Here is a 17,835-nt window from a genome sequence, read left to right as displayed (position 1 = left end):
CCATTCCCTGGGGCTCCCCCTGCTCCCCTGCCTTTGCCCCTCAACAGTCTCCTAGCCAGGTTGGGAGGGGTGGGGGTGTGAGGGGCCTTTGAGCTGGACCTGCGGGGAAGGTGGGGCCTGCGCTTGGCAGGTGCTTCCTGAGGGCAGCGTGGTACCAGAGGCTGTGGAGCCAGCTGAGGCCGTGGGTGTGAGTATGGTGCCAGCCATGCAGCAGCACAGGGTAGGCCTGGCCCTGACTCCCAGTGCCCCCAGCTCTCCTCCCACGCCCCCCGCCCCGACTTCCCCACAGCGCCTGGGCACCCCCTGCCCAGGCTGTCCCAGCCTCTTACAGTCCCCACTCTAGCCCTGGGCCTATGCCCTGCTCTCTCCTCTCTCAGGAACCCCAGGCTCTGCTCCTTCCAGGCAGGCTCGGCTCTCCTGGAGGGGCACTTCCCGGGATCCTGCCCGCTGCGTGTACCTCCCCGCGCCACTGAGCAGTCTGTTGTAATCACAGCTCTAATTAGGCGATTAATCGTGGGAACTCTGCTCTGTGGGAGGAGACGTTGCCTCGTCCCTGGCGCCCTCTTGCGGCTGTGGGGCTGAAGGCGCAACCCCCTGAGCTCTGGGTTGGTCGGTCAGGCAGTGCCGGAGGAAGAGGCCCACCAGTGAGTGGGGCGGGGAGTGTGACTGGCGCTGTGTCTGGGGGCCGGGTGAACTCAGGTTTCTGGGGATGGCACAGGGCCTCCTGCCCTCTCTTTAGGCTGTGTCCTGCTTGCCTGTGGGGCATTCACGGCCCTACTGGAAGGTGCCATACCCAGTCTGTGCTGCTGCCCGGCCCCTCCTGCCTTGTGCTCAGGGCACCGGGGCCAGAGACCCGGGCTGGCACAGAGTTGGGACCGCCTCAGAAACTGCAAGAGGACTGGAAAGACACAGAACCGGGTCACAGACACCAGGAAAAGTAGGTTTGCAGGCTTGCAAGCTGCCGTTAAGTCAGAGAAGGGCATAGGTGGTGTGGAGATGGCGAGGTGCCAGGGCAGCTGTTGATAAAAAGCAGATCAGGCAATGTACAAAGAAGGTGAAATCGTCAGGAATTAGGGATGGGGGGCCTGACTGGCCGGAATGCCCACGGCCCACAGCTATCCATCACCCTGGGCAGCGCTGCAGCGGCCCCGGGAGCTGCACCTGGACTGGCCCCTTCCCTGCTCGCTCTCCTCGCATGCAGGGTCTGGGCTGCCCCAGGCCTGTTCTGTGGGTCTGGCCCATCCTGGCTGCTCGCTGCTGCCACTTCTCCCGGAACGTGGTGTGGTGCAAGGTGTCTGTCGGGCAAGTCAACATCATCCGTTCGTGGGCCCCACGCCGTCCTGTCTGCTGCTGTGGGGGTGGCCGATTCCAGCAAATTCCGTGCCAGTCTTTGGCCTCCTGCTCAGCTGTCCCCACTCCCCAGCTGGGATGAAGCCTGCGGAGGCTTGGGGAAGGGGCTTGTAGAACCAGGGTACTTTCTTGGGCTGGCAGCCCAGCAGTGACAGTTTTGCTGTCTTTGCACTAGGCCCGTCTGCACCAGGGCCCGCTCTTGTGCCTGCTATTTCTGGAGGCCCTGGTGCTCCCATCTCTGTAGCCCACTGTGCATGAGGCCCAGGGGCTGGTGGATGCTGGCTTGGGGCACAGTCAGAGGCCTTCTGGGTCTCCACCTCAGTTGATGGGCGAGGCCCTCCCTGATGGAGCTGGTCCTGCTCTCATCAGCATGCTGGGAGCTGGACAGATAGCTGTACAGCTCCCCGGGACACTCACCCTGGCCCTGGTGGGCTGGACGGTGGAGTGGCGGAGCAGCCTTCTCTCCTGCTTGGCAGCCTCAGACAGTTCTTCGCACAGAGTAGTAATTCTAGTTTCATCTTCTTATTCATTAACCAATTGTGAAATTAGCAACTCATTTTCTTCCTAGTTATTTCCCTTCGAAGTTCCATAAAGATCTGAACTCTCTCTCAACTCCTGCTCCACATAAAACAGAGCAAGGCTGTAACCCCCATCTGATCAGATGAGCCATCTGTGTTGGAATTGTCCGAGGAGAGTGAGCCGGGTGGGCAGGGCCAGGCTTTGCAGGAGCAGCTCATGCTGGGGGTGGGAGCAGACTCCTGGACCCATGATGGCCGGGCCCAGCCTCAGCGGCTGCCCTCCTGACAATGCGTCCTTGGGCATGTGGTGCTTGGTACACTGCAGGGCTCTTGAGGTGCCTGAGGGCTGCCCCACCTGGTCCCCGGCCCGAGGTCATGGTGCCGTGTGCAAGAGCTCAAACCCTGCTGATGGATGGGCTCATATCCCATTCACATATGATGCCAGCAGTTTTTTTGTAGTTTGTCTTCCATTGCGGTAGTAAAGTTTTTAATTAGGAAAGCTAATGAGATCGATTAGTCATTAGAAGTGACCTTTTGATGGCGGGCGGAGAGGGCTGCGTGTGTGGGGCTGATAACGCAGGCCAGGGCATCGCCGGCAATAAAGGCGCAAGGGGCTTGATGTGCGCAGAGTGTGCCACGGGAATGCATCACATGGAGAAAAGAAATTACAGCCCTGGGAGTCTGTAATGAAGGGAATTAAACCAACATCCTATCTAAATAACACGATTATCTATACAAACCCCAGGAGCCAGGATGGTGGGTGCCTGGGCCTGTGTCCTCAGGGAGGAGGGCAGAGGCCTGTTTCTGCCTGGGTCCTTCTTGGCCACAGAGCAGCATCCTGCAGCCTCCCAAGCCTTGCCACCTGCCCACGCCATCGCTGCACACCCTGGGGAACAAGGCCGGGGAGGGACCCTTCCTTCCTGCAGCCTAACTTTCTGGGTCCATGTGCCGTGCATGGTCTTAGGAGCCCTTGCTTCTGCCAGCCACTGGGGGCCCAGCTCAGAATTCATCTGCTACTACCCATCTGTCCGGCTGTGCCCTGCTCATCCTGGGTTGTCATGAGCTTGTCTGAGCTGCCCATCTGGGAGTGACAGGGACTGCCTGCCCGTGGTCTGCAGGGCCTGCTGTGGGGGTGGGTTGCAGGCTGGAGCCCAGCTTGGGCCCACACTGGCTGCCACCTTCTCACTGTGAGCCCCTCGAAGTGCCCCCACTCTGGTAGGGACTGTGGGAGAGGGGTCTATCTAGGTGACATGTGCAGAATATACCTGCCCAGCCTGAGTGGGCTGTGACAAGAGGCTGGGGCTCGTTATTACCGTGTGGTTTTCAGGAGTGACATTTGGGCAGTAAGAAGTAACTTACTTCTAAGTTACTTAAGCCTGACCTGACCACTGCCAGCACCGCGCAGGAGCGTGATCACGGTGCCGCCGCCCGCCAGGCCCTGCCTGCCCCAAGCTGCCCCTCCTGGGCAGAAGTGTTCTAGAATGCAGAGTCCAGTCCTGTGTGCAGTGGGGGCTGGGACTTCCTAGAGGACTTGGCATGTGCTGGACCTGGGAGGGAGGGCGAGCCCTGGCCCCCAAGGTTAGAAGTGATTTTAGCCAAAGGGAGGCTGTGCATTTGGCGACAGGAATGGAGCTGGGCCAGGTCTGGGGGCTCCTGTCCTTAGAATTTTGGGAAAGAGGTTGATGAGGAGGGGAACATGAACCCCCGGGGCCCGAGTGTGGCCCAGTGTCCCTCCTGCCTTACTTGGCCCCACCTGGCCTCTGAGCAGGACTGCAGCCTAGCTTTGTCATGCCGTGGCTCCAAGCGGCCAGCATCGTCCCAGGCTCTACGTTCCAGAGCAGCAGGCATTGGGCGGCCTGGGAGGCTTGTGGGAAGCCATGGTGGGAAGCAGGCTGCAGGCTGGCAAGTGGGTCACCTGGGTACTCTGGGGTTGGGGGTGGGCCGGTGGCAGCCCCGAGCCCCGGCCCCATGGCTGGCAGTGCTGCAGTGGGTGCCCTGACTGCCCAGGTGCCGAGGCTGACCCCCAGCTTGGCCCAGGTGGGGCAGGAGCAGCCGGGCAGCCTATGCTCTCCTCAGGCAGAAGCAGGGAGCCTGCAGCAGGGCTGGAAGGTGGCGAGGTCACCTCGGGGTTATTGATAACTTAAGGACTTCTTATGTTCTCCAGCGCTTAGTTGAAACAAGCTATTGATTTTTTTGCTGGTTTCTCCTTGCTTGTAAGACCTTGAAAATTCAATTGGCAGACTCTCTGATGTGGACTCTGGGGGGCTCTGGGAAAGGCTTTGATGCCATGTTGGGGCCAAGTGTTCCTGACTTGCTCCTGTGCAGGCTGACAGGTGCCTGAGTAGAGGCTGCAGCTTGGATGGTGCTGGGGCAACGCCTGAGGGAGGGGCTCTTTGCCGACATCTGGACAGGGCAGTGCGGGCAGGAGAGTGAGCGAGTCTGTGGAGAGATGGGCCAGAAGCGCAGCCTCCAGGAGGGGCCCTGGCTGCTCAAGGTCCGTTGCGTTTAGGGCTCTGGAAAAGAATTTGGGAAATGGTAACAGTTACTGGTCCTGTCCAAGGAGCAGGGTGCCTCGAGGGCTGTTTGGCTGCGGGGGCCAAGAAGGTGTGTCCTGGGGCTTGGGGGCAGTCAGGGGTCCCGGGCACAGGGGAAGCTGGGCACTGACTGGAAGGAAGTGAGGTCCCCTGGACTGGGCTGGGCGGGGTCCTCCTGTGGGTGACCCTGAAGGGGGTGGAGGGGGGCGGGGGCCTCTTGCAGCAGCCCCTGAGCCTTGGGCTGCGAAGGGAGCTGTTGGGAGGGTGGGCCTGCGCCCACTTCTGGGTTAGCTTTAATGATCTGGGCAGCCAGAGCTGTACACGATGACCTGGGCGGCCAGAGCTGTACACGATGACCTGGGCGGCCAGAGCTGTACATGATGCAAGTTGGGCAATTAGATGCAACCCTCGAAGCTATGGGTAAATTGCTAGCTATCAAGTGGAAGGGAACTCGGGCAAAAGATTCCTGTTAATTGCATGAAACATTCAGCAAGAAAAAAGCCGTTGTGTCTGTCACCCTGCAAAATGTTATGAAAACAGTGATTAAGTACATAAATCTGTCTGGGCACAGCAGTGAGGAGGTGCCCCTTGAGGAGGTGAGTGCTCCAGCGCCCCTCCCGTGTGCAGGGCACACGCCAGGAGCCTCCCAGCCCCGCCCCTCTGGCCTGGGTAGAGGTGGCCCATCTGCCTTCCTCACTGCTCTGCTGGAAGTCAGTCAGCCACCTCGAGTCCCCCTGGTGCGGATACTGTCTAGGGGACTCCAAGGCATCCCTGGCTGCCAGACCCCTGGCTTCTCCTGGTTTTCCTATGGTGTGGGCATTCCCTTGTTTCTCCAGATGGCTAGAGGGTGTGCGGGGCTGGTGCCCGCCTCTCTTAGAAGCTGCACTGGCTAGCTCCTGAAGCGTCGGCTGCCAGGCGCCCTGGGGATGTGTGTGCCAAATGGGTTGAGGGTTTTATCCACGGGGTGATGGAGAGTCTTCAAGCTCCGGTGGAGGGGGTGGGCAGAGCTGGCACTGTGGGCAGCCTCTCTGACCCTGCCCTTGCCGACCTTCCCTGACCCATGTCTGTGCTCTGGGTTTTCTCAACAGCGTCCAGCCTGCATGCCATGCGGACTCCACCCACCAGCAAGGTGATCAAGACCCGTTACCGCATTGTCAAGAAGACGCCGGCCTCGCCTCTCAGCGCCCCACCCTTCCCCCTGTCTCTGCCCTCCTGGCGGGCCCGGCGGCTCTCACTATCCAGGTAGGAAGGCTTCCTCCAGGCTCCTGCAGGCCTGAGAACTGGGCTGTCTGGCCCTGCCCTGAGGGCTGCAGGGTAGAACCCTGCCAGGGGGAGCTGAGCGCATCCCAGAACTGCTTGGTGTTGGGCTCGTTGGCTGGGGGACCAGCCCGATTTTTCTGTGTCTTTAGCAATTTCTGCACCAAATAGGAGGCCAGCTTGTGTTTACCACATACACATGAAGACAGACGGACACACACGCACACACATGCTCTGCTGTTCTCAGCAAGCCTATTAGCTGGTGAGGGCTCTGTCCCATGAAAGCTTCTGCTGCCCAGACGGTCAGGGCCCACACCATGTGCTGTCTGAGCATCTCTCGGGGAGAAGCTTCTGGTGGGAGAGGCTGGGCCTTCAGTGGCCTGTCTGGAAGCTGTCGATATATGATTGTCAAGGCGGTGATGTGAGCTCCTCCTTGCCCTGCTGCTGGCTGCCTGCCCGTGGTCTGGCCACTACTCGCACTCTGACCTCGATGCAGGCTGGGAGTGTGGCTCTGTCGGCAGGTAACGGCTTTTGCCTTCCTGGGGCCCCTACCCTGGGAGGCCTTGCCACCTGCTCAGTCAAGGTTGCTCAGCCTCTGGGCCTCGGGAGGCTTGGCTCTAGGGGGTTGGCCCCTTCCTTTGCTGTGGTGGTGGTGCCCCATCTCCAGGTTGGGAGAGGGTGATAGCCCTGGCAAGCAGATGGGAAGCAGGCAGTGGCAGACCCCTCCCTCTGTCTTCTGACCCTCCCTGAGGGAGCCTGCTCCTGGGGGAGTGGCGTGGGCCAGAGATGGTGGGCAGGGCCTCAGGGTGAGCAGCCACAGTCCAGGGCACGGCCACCCACCGGACCGTAGCTGCCTGGCGGTTCCCTGCTGCTAGCCAGAGGTTTCCAGGCCTGAGGCTAACCCCAGGGGATCCACCCACCAGTGTGGACAGCCCTACCCAGCTCTGGGGCCCTGTGGCAGGTCAGCCAGCTGGCGAGCCCACCAGGTGGTGTCCTGCTGCCTCCCGTATCACCAGGCCACACTCAGCTTGGCCCTGCTGCTGACTTTTCTGGAGGCAATAGCTGGAGTATATTTTAAATTAATTTTACTGCACTTTTTGTAATATTTTTGTTTTAAATAGATGTATAAGCATCTCGGGGGCTATTTCTACAAATTTATGAAGATAATTTTTATTCTCTCGATAAGGTTAAATTTACACCTGCTATTTCCATATTAATTCACATTGCTAAGTGGATCTAATTTTCTTCCGTTCTTCTATCTGGTGAGCATGGCCTTTCCTAATGCAATTTCCCCCACACTAAATCACTGTGATCGGGAGTCATGATCGAGCTAAATTAACTTAAATTAATTTACTTAATAAGAGCCCCGGATCATCGGGAATGAGGTTCAGATTTATGGATTCTCCGCTCCTGCCCATCCTGTGGTCGTCGTCAGCCCGACGTCGAGGGTCCACCTCTCCCGGGGGTGCAGCTGGGGGCCGAGTGACGATTTTCCTCAGGGCGGACCCAGCAGGGCCTCTCCTTCTGGATTCTGAAGGCCAAGAAGGCCTCCGGTTTGGGTGCGGCTGGACTGGGTCCTGTAGCTGGGCCTGCCCAGGAGGGCCCTGATGATGGTGTTGTTGCACAGAAACAGGTGCCCATGCCCGGGGGCTGAGGAGGCCGGGAGGAGGAGGAGGTGGCAGCCGGCCCAGTGACCAGGGCCTCCTGTCGGTGCCGTGTGGCTGAGAGCAGCGGGTCAGCTGAGAGGCTCCCTCCAAGTTCCCTGTCCTTCCAAAGTGAAGCCTGGCCAGCTGCCCTGCAGGAAGCGGCCGTGACTCTCTGAGTGCCCCGGTGTAGGGGCTGCACCACAGGCATGGGTGGGCAGGCGGTGGAGCAGGCATCGCCTTTGATGGATCAAGGCCCCCAGCACCAGAAGCCTGAATTCAGCCCAGCCCTGGAGGCCCTGGCTGTGGTCGGTGGCCATGGGCTCCAGGCCTCAGTGTCTTCTCTGTGTGTGAAGGCCAGGCTGAGCCTGCCCCAGGATGCACATGTGGCTAAGGGGGTGTGTGAGGGCCCTCCTCGCTTTCCTGACCGCCTCACCCCAGTCTGTTCCACTCCTTGCCAGGCGTCTGGGACCCTTTGGGGCATGAGCCCTGGGCTTGTGGATGGGGTGTGGGGGTAGGGTGGGGAGGGTGCTGAGCTGAGGGGCACGACTCTTAGGAAGTCCTGGGAAGAATGGGCACCAGTCGGCTGGGCCTGCCTCGCCCAGGGTCACCTGCCACCTGCGTCCCAGCATGGCTGCCTGGCCTGCTATTGCCTGTTTGCGTGCCTGGGCTCAGGGTTGTTGAGGCAGAAAGGGCCTGTCTGGGCCAGCGGCTGGTCTAGCCTGGCACATGTGCCATCTCCCGTGCTGTATCAGAGCCAGGGCTGCCTGCGTGTGGCTGGACCCTCAGCCCTCTCTGGGCAGGCCCAGGCCACCATGGACTAAGGGCTGCCATGGAGAGGAAGAAGGCAGGCTGTCCTGCCAGTTGGCTGGCTGGAGCCTGAGACCAGGGCTCTCCTTGGGCCCCAGCTCCCTCCCCCATCCCTGGAGGGGCTGGCGGGCAAGCCCCAGCAGTCCTGGAAGCCACGGTGGTCAGAGCTGGCAGGGGCTGGTGGACACGCGGGAGGGGAGGGAGGCAGGGTGACTAGTGGCTGAGGGACAGCGCTGGTGTGGGATGCCCCCTGCCAACCCCTCACTGTGATTGGAGATCTGGTCGCCCTGAGAGAAAGTCATCTGTGTACGTGGGGCCTGCTGTCCCTTGAGGTCCTGGAAGGCCTCTTCCCCTCAGAGCCTTAGCATCTTGCTCTGTTGTTGAAGCAGACCCGTGAGTTCTGAGCATGGAGCCGGGCCTGCTCTCTGTGAAGCCGCCAGCTCCTGGGAGATGGACGAGGCCAACAGCGCTGCTCTGGGAGGAGAGGGAGCCGCTGGCAGAGGCTCTGCGAAGGGATGGCAGTGGGGAGCACAGCGAGGCCCAGGGGGCTCTGAGTGTTGAGGGAAGGCCCTGGGGGTCTGTGTGAAGGCCAGGCTGACCCGGCCCCAGGATGTACACAGAGGTCCCAGGGCTGCTGCTGGGAGTGGCTGAGCATCCTGGGTAGGGTGTAGTTGGGGGCAGTGCAGCGCAGCGTGAACATGACAGCCTGTCCCTGCCTGCTTGTGCCATGGGAAATAGGTAGGGTCTCTAGGCTCGATTGTGGTGGGGTGTTCAGGACAGGGCCTGAGCTGGAACCCCAAAGATGGAGGAGGGGGCAGGACCTCTACCTCCCATCCTGAGAGGAATGGGACTGGGCCCTGCCCAAGGTGGGGACAAGAAACAGTAACACAGGCTGCCGCAGTGAAGCTTGCACAGCTCTGCTGCTGACAACAGCCCTCACCTTGTGCTCTCTCTGTCCCCGTCCCTGGGACCTCCCCTGCCCTCTTTTCCCCTCCCCTCCCCTCAGCTGTGATGCTCATGGCGGGGACTGCACCGCCCTGAGGAGGCACGAGAGGGGGCCCCTCTCCTGGCCATGAGCCCCCAGGACCCCTCTGCAGCTCCTTTCAGCTTTCGGTTGGAGAGCCCCAGGCTCTGAGCTATTGGCCCTAGCTCTGCCCTGGGCAGTGGGGAGGGCTCAGGGTGATTAGGCCTGTTGCCTCCTCTGGGAAGCTCTAGAAACTCCCCCTTCCCTGCAGCCCGAGGGAAGGAGGGTGGGCAAGTGAGTGCCTGGCCTGAGCCTAGGCCTCTGCCCTGTCCCAGGGGGTGATTTGGCACACGCACCCTCTCTCTCCTCCTCCTAATATAAGTAGAAACTTACTGTTGGCCTGGTGGTCACGTTGGGCCCATGTGGAAGGCTGGAGGACAGCATCAGGGCCCCTTGATGGCTGGGTTTGTAATAGGGGCCGGGGCCTCTCCTCCCTGTCAGCAGCTTTCTTGGCCTGGACATGGAGGAGGCGGTGGGGAGATGGCTGGGTACTGGAGGAGATGGTGGTGGAGCCGGCTGGGTGCTGGAGGGGATGGTGGTGGAGCCGGCTGGGTGCTGGAGGGGATGGTGGTGGAGCCGGCTGGGTGCTGGAGGGGATGGTGGTGGAGCCGGCTGGGTGCTGGAGGGGATGGTGGTGGAGCCGGCTGGGTGCTGGAGGGGATGGTGGTGGAGCCGGCTGGGTGCTGGAGGGGATGGTGGTGGAGACAGCTGGGTGCTGGAGGAGGTGGTGGGGGCCGGCTGGGTGCTGGAGGAGGTGGTCGGGAGATGGCTGGGTGCTGGCTGGTGGCCTCAGGTTTGTGGCCGGCTAGTGCTCGTCGTTGTCAGTCAGAAGGCAGAGGCTGCTGGGCAGTAGCTCCTGGGGCTTCTGCGTGCTGCCAGCCAGGGTCTCTGAGGATGGGCACACCATTGAGGCACGCGCCAGACATCATGTGTGGAGACTGGGGTGGGGCAGAGGGTGGGAGGAGAAAAGGAGCAGTGCCTGTGTGCCACGGGCAGGAAGGGACTCCTGCCTCAACGGGTGGCATCCACAGTGCCGCCTGTGCTCCCATCAGAGGCCGCGTTGCCCTGGCCTGCAGATGCCCGGCCATGTGGCTGCTTGGGGCAGGGCAACAGCTGACGGGGGCATGCTGGTGGTGTGCTGGCCATGTGCCACCTCTCCCCAGAAGCTGAGGCATGGGACTGGGTTGTTCTGCTGAGCGTGGTGCCCGTCGCATCTGCCAAATACACAGGATGGGGCTGTTGCTCTGGCTCGGGGACCCTGGGAGCTTACTGTACTGCTGCCTTACACGTGCCTCGGCCATGCCACAGTGGTCCCTGAGAGCCGGCCCTGGCCAGCCCTCCCCCGGGCCCCAGGGCTGCTGCCTTGAAGTGAAGCCTGTCCCGGAGGGCCTGGGATGCAGGGGTGCGAGGCAGAAGGTCAGTGAAGGGTTTTGGAGGAGCCACCCTGAAGGCTGAGGCTCTGCTGAGGGGATTTAATTTTTTTGTTTTTCTGAGATTTGTGGATTTGCTGGTGCCCTCACCAGCTCCAGCAAGTTCATTAATCTGAACTGAAGCTGAAATGTGACTTATATCCCTAACTGCTTGTCACTTTTTTTCTCTTTCCAAATTCATTTGACATGAAAGTGCGAAATAAACAGAAGCCGCTGCGCTTAAGCAGATGAATCGGAGGCTTTTCCATCCTGACTACAAATGGTCCTGTCACAGGGCTGCCTCTCGCTGGGCTGCCTTATTTTATTTTATTTTATTTTGTGTCTGTGCCGTAAATCTTAAGTAATCTGTGCAGTTTTGACGAGGGTTAGGCCAGGATTTTGAAGGGCTCTGAAACGCTTCTCCAAAGTGACATCTCATTAAAGAGGAATCCAGCCTGGGGACGGGAGGGGTCCTCACCGCGATGCTGCGCTCCCCACGCGTGTCTCCTTAATGAGCAGGTGAGCCTGCACAGCCTCCTGGGACGCCAGCCGCCCTGCCCCGCCTCCTGCCTGTCTTCTGGTTTGGGCACTGTCTTCGTCAGCTGGGGCCGTGTCACACAGTAGCACAGACTGGGGCTTCAGCAGCAGACGCTGACTTCTCACAGTCCTGGGCTGGACGTTTGAGACCAGGTTGCTGGGCAGACTTGGTGTCTGGCGAGGGCCTTCTTCCGGGTTTACAGACAGCTGTCTTCCCACACATCCTCACATGGCCCAGAGAGAGGCAGGGAGAGCGTGGTGAGTGCGTGTGCACTCTGGGGTCTCTTATGAGGATGCTTGTCCCATCACGAGGTTCCCACCTCAGGACCATTTCACCTCATCACCTCTGAAAGCCCTTCGTCCTCACACCATCCCGCTGGGGTCAGGGCTTCAGATCAGGTTTCGAGGGACACAAACATTCAGTCCACAGCAGGGTTCTCGCCGTCTTCTGACGTGCCCCAAAGGGTGTGCCAGTCAGAGGAACTTGGGATGAATCCTAACGTAACACCAGCGCCCCGTGGCCGGGCATGATGGCTCACACCTGTAATCAGAGGACCTTGGGATGAATCTTTATGTAAAACCAGTGCCCCGTGGCCAGGCATGGTGGCTAACACCTGTAATCAGAGGAACTTGGGATGAATCTTTATGTAAAACCAGCGCCCCGTGGCCAGGCATAGTGGCTCACACTCATAATCCCAGCACTTTGGGAGGCCGAGGCAGGTGGACCGCTTGAGCCCTGGAGTTCAAGACCAGCTCAGGCAACATGGTGAGACTCCATGTCTACAAAAAATACTAAAATTAGCTGGGCGTGATGGCTTGTGCCTGTGGGTTCAATTACTTGGGAGACTGAAGAGGCAGGAGGATCACTTGAACCCAGGAGGTTGATGCTGCAGTGAGCCATGATCATACCACTGTACTCCAGTCTGGGCAACAGAGCAAGACCGTGTCTCAAAAACAAAAATAAAAAACCCCAGCACTCCATCATGGCCCAACTCTGGGTGCCCTGGTGTTGAATGTCTCCTCCAAAACTTATGTTGACATCTAACAGACATGGCCAGGTGCAGTGGCTCACCTCTGTAATCCCAGCACTTTGGGAGGCCGAGGTAGGCAGATCATTTGCGGTCAGGAGTACAAGACCAGCCTGGCCAATATGGTGAAACCCCGTCTCCACTTAAAAAAAAAAAAAAAAAAAAAGTCGGGCATGGTAGCAGGTGCTTGTAATCCCAGCTACTTGGGAGACTGATGCCGGAGAACCACTTGAACCCAGAGGCAGAAGTTGCAGTGAGCAAAGATGGCGCCACTGCACTCCAGCCTGGGCAACAGAGTGAGATAGTCTCAAAAAAAAAAAAAAAAAATAGACAATGTGACGTGACGGTGTGGGGAGGTGGGGTCTGTGAGAGGTGATTGGCTGTGAGGCTTCCACCCCTGTGGATGGCTCAGTGCTGTGTGGTGGGAGGGGCCCCTGATCAGAAAGGCAGGGCGTGGCATGATTGCCTCTCGATCTCAGGCACCTGCTTGCCTTCTGCCATAAGAAAACCCTCACCAGGTGCCGGCACCATGCTCTTGGATCTCTCAGCCTCCAGAACTGTGGGCCAAATACACTTGTTTTCTGTATAAATTATGCAGTCTGTGGTATTCTGTTATAGCAGCAGAAAATGGACTTAGATGCCAGGGCTTGCTCTGCATCTGGTGAGAGCCAGAGAGGCCCTGCCTGCCCCATCCTGGCAGTGTGCAGATGCTCTGCTCAGCCAGCCTCAGGCCTGGGACTCTGTTACAGGCTGGCATGGGGAGGTCGTAGACACCAAAGGGGTGTCAGTGTGTAGGGTCAGTTGTTGAGTGCCTGGCACTGGATGGGTGGGGCTCCCCCACCCACAGATACCTGGGCAGCAGGCAGCTCCAGAGTCTGAGCAGGCAGGCTCTGCCCACAGTGCTCTCCTTCTGTAGGGGGCAGTCAGGAAGCAAGCAGACAACAAAAGCAGATAGTTCTGTGGGTGGCTGCTGCCGGAAGTGCTGAGGCCCACCCAGGATGGATCTGTGGGGGGCTCAGGGAAGGCCCCTTTGAGGGCAGGGGCCTGTAGGGGGTTGAGAGGCCAGCATAGCCATACCACGAAGGGTTTGGAGTGTCTGCAGAGAGGATAGGGGCTGGGGGGTGGTGTTGAAGGTGGGATTTGCGGCCCAGCCGCTGCACTGGTTGGGGGCCAGAGGTTATCAGGGCAGGGCCAGCCCCGGGTGAGCAGCAGGCCAGCTGAGAGGCAGCACTGCTGCGGGCCTCCTGGGCTGTGAGGGCCGGTGTCACTCCAGGGCACGTTTCCAGGGTGTCTGCTGCCTGCCTGCTACCTCCCCTCTGACATGGAGCCCGGGGAGCTTGGACCTTTGCCAAGAGTGCTGAAGCCTTGTGTCTGCCCGTGTCCAGCTTGGCCCGGTCTCCGGGGCCTCTGTGGAGGGTGGAGGTATCCTGTCTGTATCCTTGCTGCCCAGTGCTGGCTCTACTGTGAGAAGCTCATGCAAACATCCTGGAGAGGCCCAAGGCCAAGGGCGGCCCTGAATGCTGTGAAAATGTTGAAGAATAATGGCATTGTCGCTTCTGGTTTTGGTTAATGGAGTTGCCGAGAATCGATTGATTTTGTTAAAAGCAGGTGTTGGTTTCGTGGGAGGAGAGATGCACCCACTGTGTTCTCACTGAACACTGGCTGGGTGCAGGTCTAGGTGCCCACTCAGGACAGAGGGGCAAGACCCAGGGCCAGAGCACAGAGGGGGCGGGGAGCCCTGGGGCCTGGCTGCTGGCGGGAGGGGCTGGGAGCCCTTGCCGTGCCTTCCTGGCTCCCACCGTGCTCTGGCCCTGGGTGTGACAGAAGGCAACCTCCAGGTCCCTCATCCCTCTGTCCAGAGAACCCAGGACATGCGGTTCTCCTCCTCCTGGGCCTCCCTGACGGCCAGGAGCGAGCCTGTGCTCCCAGGCACTTCCCTCTGCTCCCAGGCGCTTCCCTCTGCTCCCAGGCGCTTCCCTCTGCTCCCAGGCGCTTCCCTCTGCTCCCAGGCCCTTCCCTCTGCTCCCAGGCGCTTCCCTCTGCTCCCAGGCGCTTCCCTCTGCTCCCAGGCCCTTCCCTCTGCTCCCAGGCCCTTCCCTCTGCTCCCAGGCTTCCCTCACAGCCAGGAGCTTCTGCTGGCTCCTGTCCTTCGGTGTTTGCAACCTTGGGCTTGGCAGTGGTCCTGGCCGGCAAAGGGCCCGGAAATGCGGCTTGCGTGGTTTCGGCAGCTCTCCGCCCCTTCTTGGGGGAGGCTCACGTTGGTGGCTTGTGTTTGAGCCATGGCTCTGCCTCTGCCCCGCTGGCCCTGTGCCCCTCTGCCCCGCCCTGTACCCCTCTGCCCTGCCCTGTGCCCCTCTGCCCCGCCCTGTGCCCCTCTGCCCCCGGTTCCCATCCCCCTTGGGCTGCTTGGTCCACACAGTAGTGTGGGGGCCAGTAGGCCCAAGGTGGTGAGTGGGCAGAACACAGGGTGACCCCCTCCAGCGGGGGAGGACAGGGCTGCGTGGGGCAGGAGGCTGGTTGGGAGCACTGCTGCCTACCTTGTATGTCCTAGCACAGCTCTGGGGTTGGCCTGGAGCCGCCACAGCCTCCACGGCCTTTCCTCGCCTCTGTGGCAGGACAGCAGGCTGGCGAGGCAAGATGACCAGTGAGTGGGCCACACTAAGAGGCTGTGGACTCAGGTCAGGGGGTCTGGGTGCAAGTGACCCTAAGTACCGGGATCTCCTGATTCCCCCCGAGCCAGGAGGGCAGGAAGGCTCTGGCCCTGCAGGTTCTGGGAGAACCCGGCTTGACAAGGCTTCACATAGAGGGGTGGTGGTTTGGGGTGTGATTTTTAACTGGGTAGGAGCCTGAGTCTATGGGGTTTTGTGGGTGCTGCCACTCAGGCTGAGGTCTGGCTTCTTGACCTTCTTTCCAGGGTCCCCCAGGCAGGTGGCTGTAGCAGGCTGCATGACACAGCCCCTGCCCCAGGCCCTGGTGCGTGGCCCAGGCAGTTCCTGCCTTTCTCCTTGGCTCCTTCACTTGCATTCGCTCACCCAGTGTGTGTTGAGGGCCTGATCTGTGTCTGGCTGTGCCTGCATGGAAGCTATGGCCCCATGGGGACTTAGGGACAGGCTTTTTGGGGCCTCTTCGTAGCTGTGGTGCCTGCCAGGCAGAGAGGGGACTCTCTTGGAGAAGGAAGCAGCTGGCACAGCACCGGGGAGCCCCAGAAAGCCCTGTGGGAGGCACAGAGTGTTCAAGTGCAGAGACTTCAGGCCTCGAGCTGCTGGCGGCCCAGATAACACACGTGAGACCTGGAGACCACTGAGGGGACCTGGACTTGGCCGTACCAGACAGCCATGTAGCGATGGCCCTGGTTCAGCTCCTGCTGTGGGGCTGCTGGCCGGCAGGTGTGACATCTGTGTCCAGGCTTGCCCTGGCCCCTGGCTGCCCAGGGCCCTCCTGACCACAGCATCGCGTCTCTGCTCTGCCTACTCCAGGACTCCACTGAGACCTTGGCCTACCGGTGGCTTCAGTCAGCATCAAAAGACCACAGCGGCCGGGATGGGGCAGGAGCGGGCGGTGCTGGTCCTGGGCTGTTGCCCGTCGGAGGTGGGACTGCTGTGTGGCTCATGGCCCATGTGGACCCCAGGCTGCCACCCTGGCTTTATGGCTGCACCTTCGGGGGCAGCTTCCTGCTGCTGCCCACCCAGCTGCCGGGATGAGGTGGCTGTGACTGGTGGCGGGGTTGGGGAGGATTGGGAAGGTGGTGCTGCTTGATGGACAGGTGGGTGCAGAAGCCTTGGGGCAGGCCTGGGTGCCGAGTCACCCTGTCCTGGCTGTTCTGGGAACCCCTGGGAGGGAGGAGAGTAGCTGTGTGGCTCCTGGGCTTTCTCCTCTTTCCTCTCCTAACTAGCTTCTTGCATTTCATTTTTTGGGATAACTTTTTGTTTTGATATACTTTTACACTTACAGAAGTTGCAAAAATACCACTTAGGACCCCCTGGAGCCTGGTGCTTTGGGGTGTCTCTGTGACCACGTGCAGTTCTCCAGTGCAGGAAGGGCTGGGAGTCTGGACAAGAGATGCCAGCTATTTTGTGGACTGTCCTTCCACTGGGCTTATCTGATGTCTTTTTGTGATAAGATGCAGATTCGCCATTTTGGCGGGAAAGCCATAGCAGCACTGGTGTGTCCTCAGGCTGTCCGGCACAACGATGTTGGCCTGACCGCTGGGTTTATGCCATCCGGCAGTTTCTCTGCGGAGCAGGTTACTTTGGGCAATTGTTGGGGAGAAGCGTGAGGACTGAGGGAGCATCTTGTTTCTTCCTGGACTTCTGTCCACTCGTTCTAGATGTTGGGATAACTTTCCCACGCCTCCTTCCATGCTGTGAGTGGTGGCTTTCCCTGTGCCCTTTGCCCTGCATCATTGTTGATTTGCTTTAACGGTGTGGACCCAGGAGTCTTACTCCACTTGATAGGCTGTAATCTGCTCTGTTATTTTGGTTCTCAGTTGGTCCCAGCCTTGGCTGGTGGAAGCCGCTTGAGGCTGGCCTGCGTCCCATTGATGTGTCCTCTCATTGGTGCTCCAGGCTCACCCTGGAGTCAGCTGTTTCTCTGCAGAACCCTGGCTCCTTGGGGTGCAGTGGCTCTCGGCCCTCCATGGCCAAGAATCACACAGCCACAGGTGTCAGTGGTGCTAAGGTCCTGGCCTGGGGGCGCACGCTGCTGCCCTCTTGAGTCAGAACAAGGGCGTTGAGTGTCTGCTCCCACTCCTGTGCACACCCTCACCCTACAGCACGAGTTCCACTCCATCTCTGCTGGTTCACTCAGCCTTCCCTCATTCCGTGTTCCTGACTCTTCTCCCGCCACGAGACACCTGCCCCATCACCCTCGGTCTGTCCGCTCATTTGCTCAGGCCTAGCACACAAGTTCCAGTACTATTAGCAGATACCACGGGGCAAAGCAGGGCTACTAACTAGAGGTCCACATTTGTTCATAGTTCTTTTCTAGGTAGAATTTACGTACAGCGGGAGGTATAAATCTAACAGTCTACGAGTTCTAACAAATGAATCACCAGGTGCGGGGCTTGCACCTGTAATCACAGCATGTTGGGAGGCTGAGACAGGAGGATAGCAGAGCCTGCGAGTTCAAGACCAGCTTAGACAACATAGTGAGATGTCTGTCTCTACAGTTAAAAAAAAAAAAAAAAAGAAAGAAAAGAAAAATTAGCCGGGCATGGTGGCATGGACCTGTACCCCAGCTACTGAGGAGCCTGAGTCAGGAGGATCGCTCGAGCCCAGGAGGTTGAGGTTACAGTGAGCCATGATTGACACTGCACTCCAGCCTGGGCGAAAAAGTGAGACTGTCTCAAAAACAACAACAGAAACCCCAAAACGCATGCACCTGTGCCACGCATACCTCGTCGAGATAAAGATCATTACCATTGCCCTTCTCTGTCCTCTTCCCGGTAGAGGCCTCCATCCCCAGAGGCAGCCCCGGCTCTGAGTCTCTCACTGTGGATTAGCTGCCTGCTCTGGAGCTTCTGTAAATGGAGTCAGATGTTCTCACATTGCTTCCAGCTTGGCTCACTCACTTGGCATCTGATTCAGGCTCGTGTCATTGCTGGCTTCACAGTGCACTTCCCATCTTTGCCAGGGAGCCTTCCTTTCTTGTTCCACACTTTATTAATTTTACTTGAGCCACTTGCAGTTTGGGGTGATTGTGAGTAGAGCCTGCTGAGTCCTTGTGC

The 17,835-nt window shown here is 59.5% G+C and overlaps 1 protein-coding gene across 1 annotated transcript in view; it reads left to right on the top strand.

Moving 5' to 3' along the window:
* The window catches only part of ZC3H3 (zinc finger CCCH-type containing 3), a 102,469-nt gene that overhangs the window by 28,327 nt on the left and 56,307 nt on the right, over window positions 1-17,835 (top strand). The window contains exon 4 of the mRNA XM_030795191.1: window positions 5,491-5,644. Within this exon, the coding sequence (XP_030651051.1) occupies window positions 5,491-5,644 (154 nt within the window). The remainder of the gene's footprint in view (window positions 1-5,490; window positions 5,645-17,835) is intronic.

Source organism: Nomascus leucogenys, chromosome 16, assembly GCF_006542625.1.
Source record: "Nomascus leucogenys isolate Asia chromosome 16, Asia_NLE_v1, whole genome shotgun sequence".
Classification (NCBI taxonomy): domain Eukaryota; kingdom Metazoa; phylum Chordata; class Mammalia; order Primates; family Hylobatidae; genus Nomascus; species Nomascus leucogenys.
The sequence above is the reverse complement of the archived record's forward strand: the minus strand, read 5'-3'. Positions and strand labels throughout refer to the sequence as shown.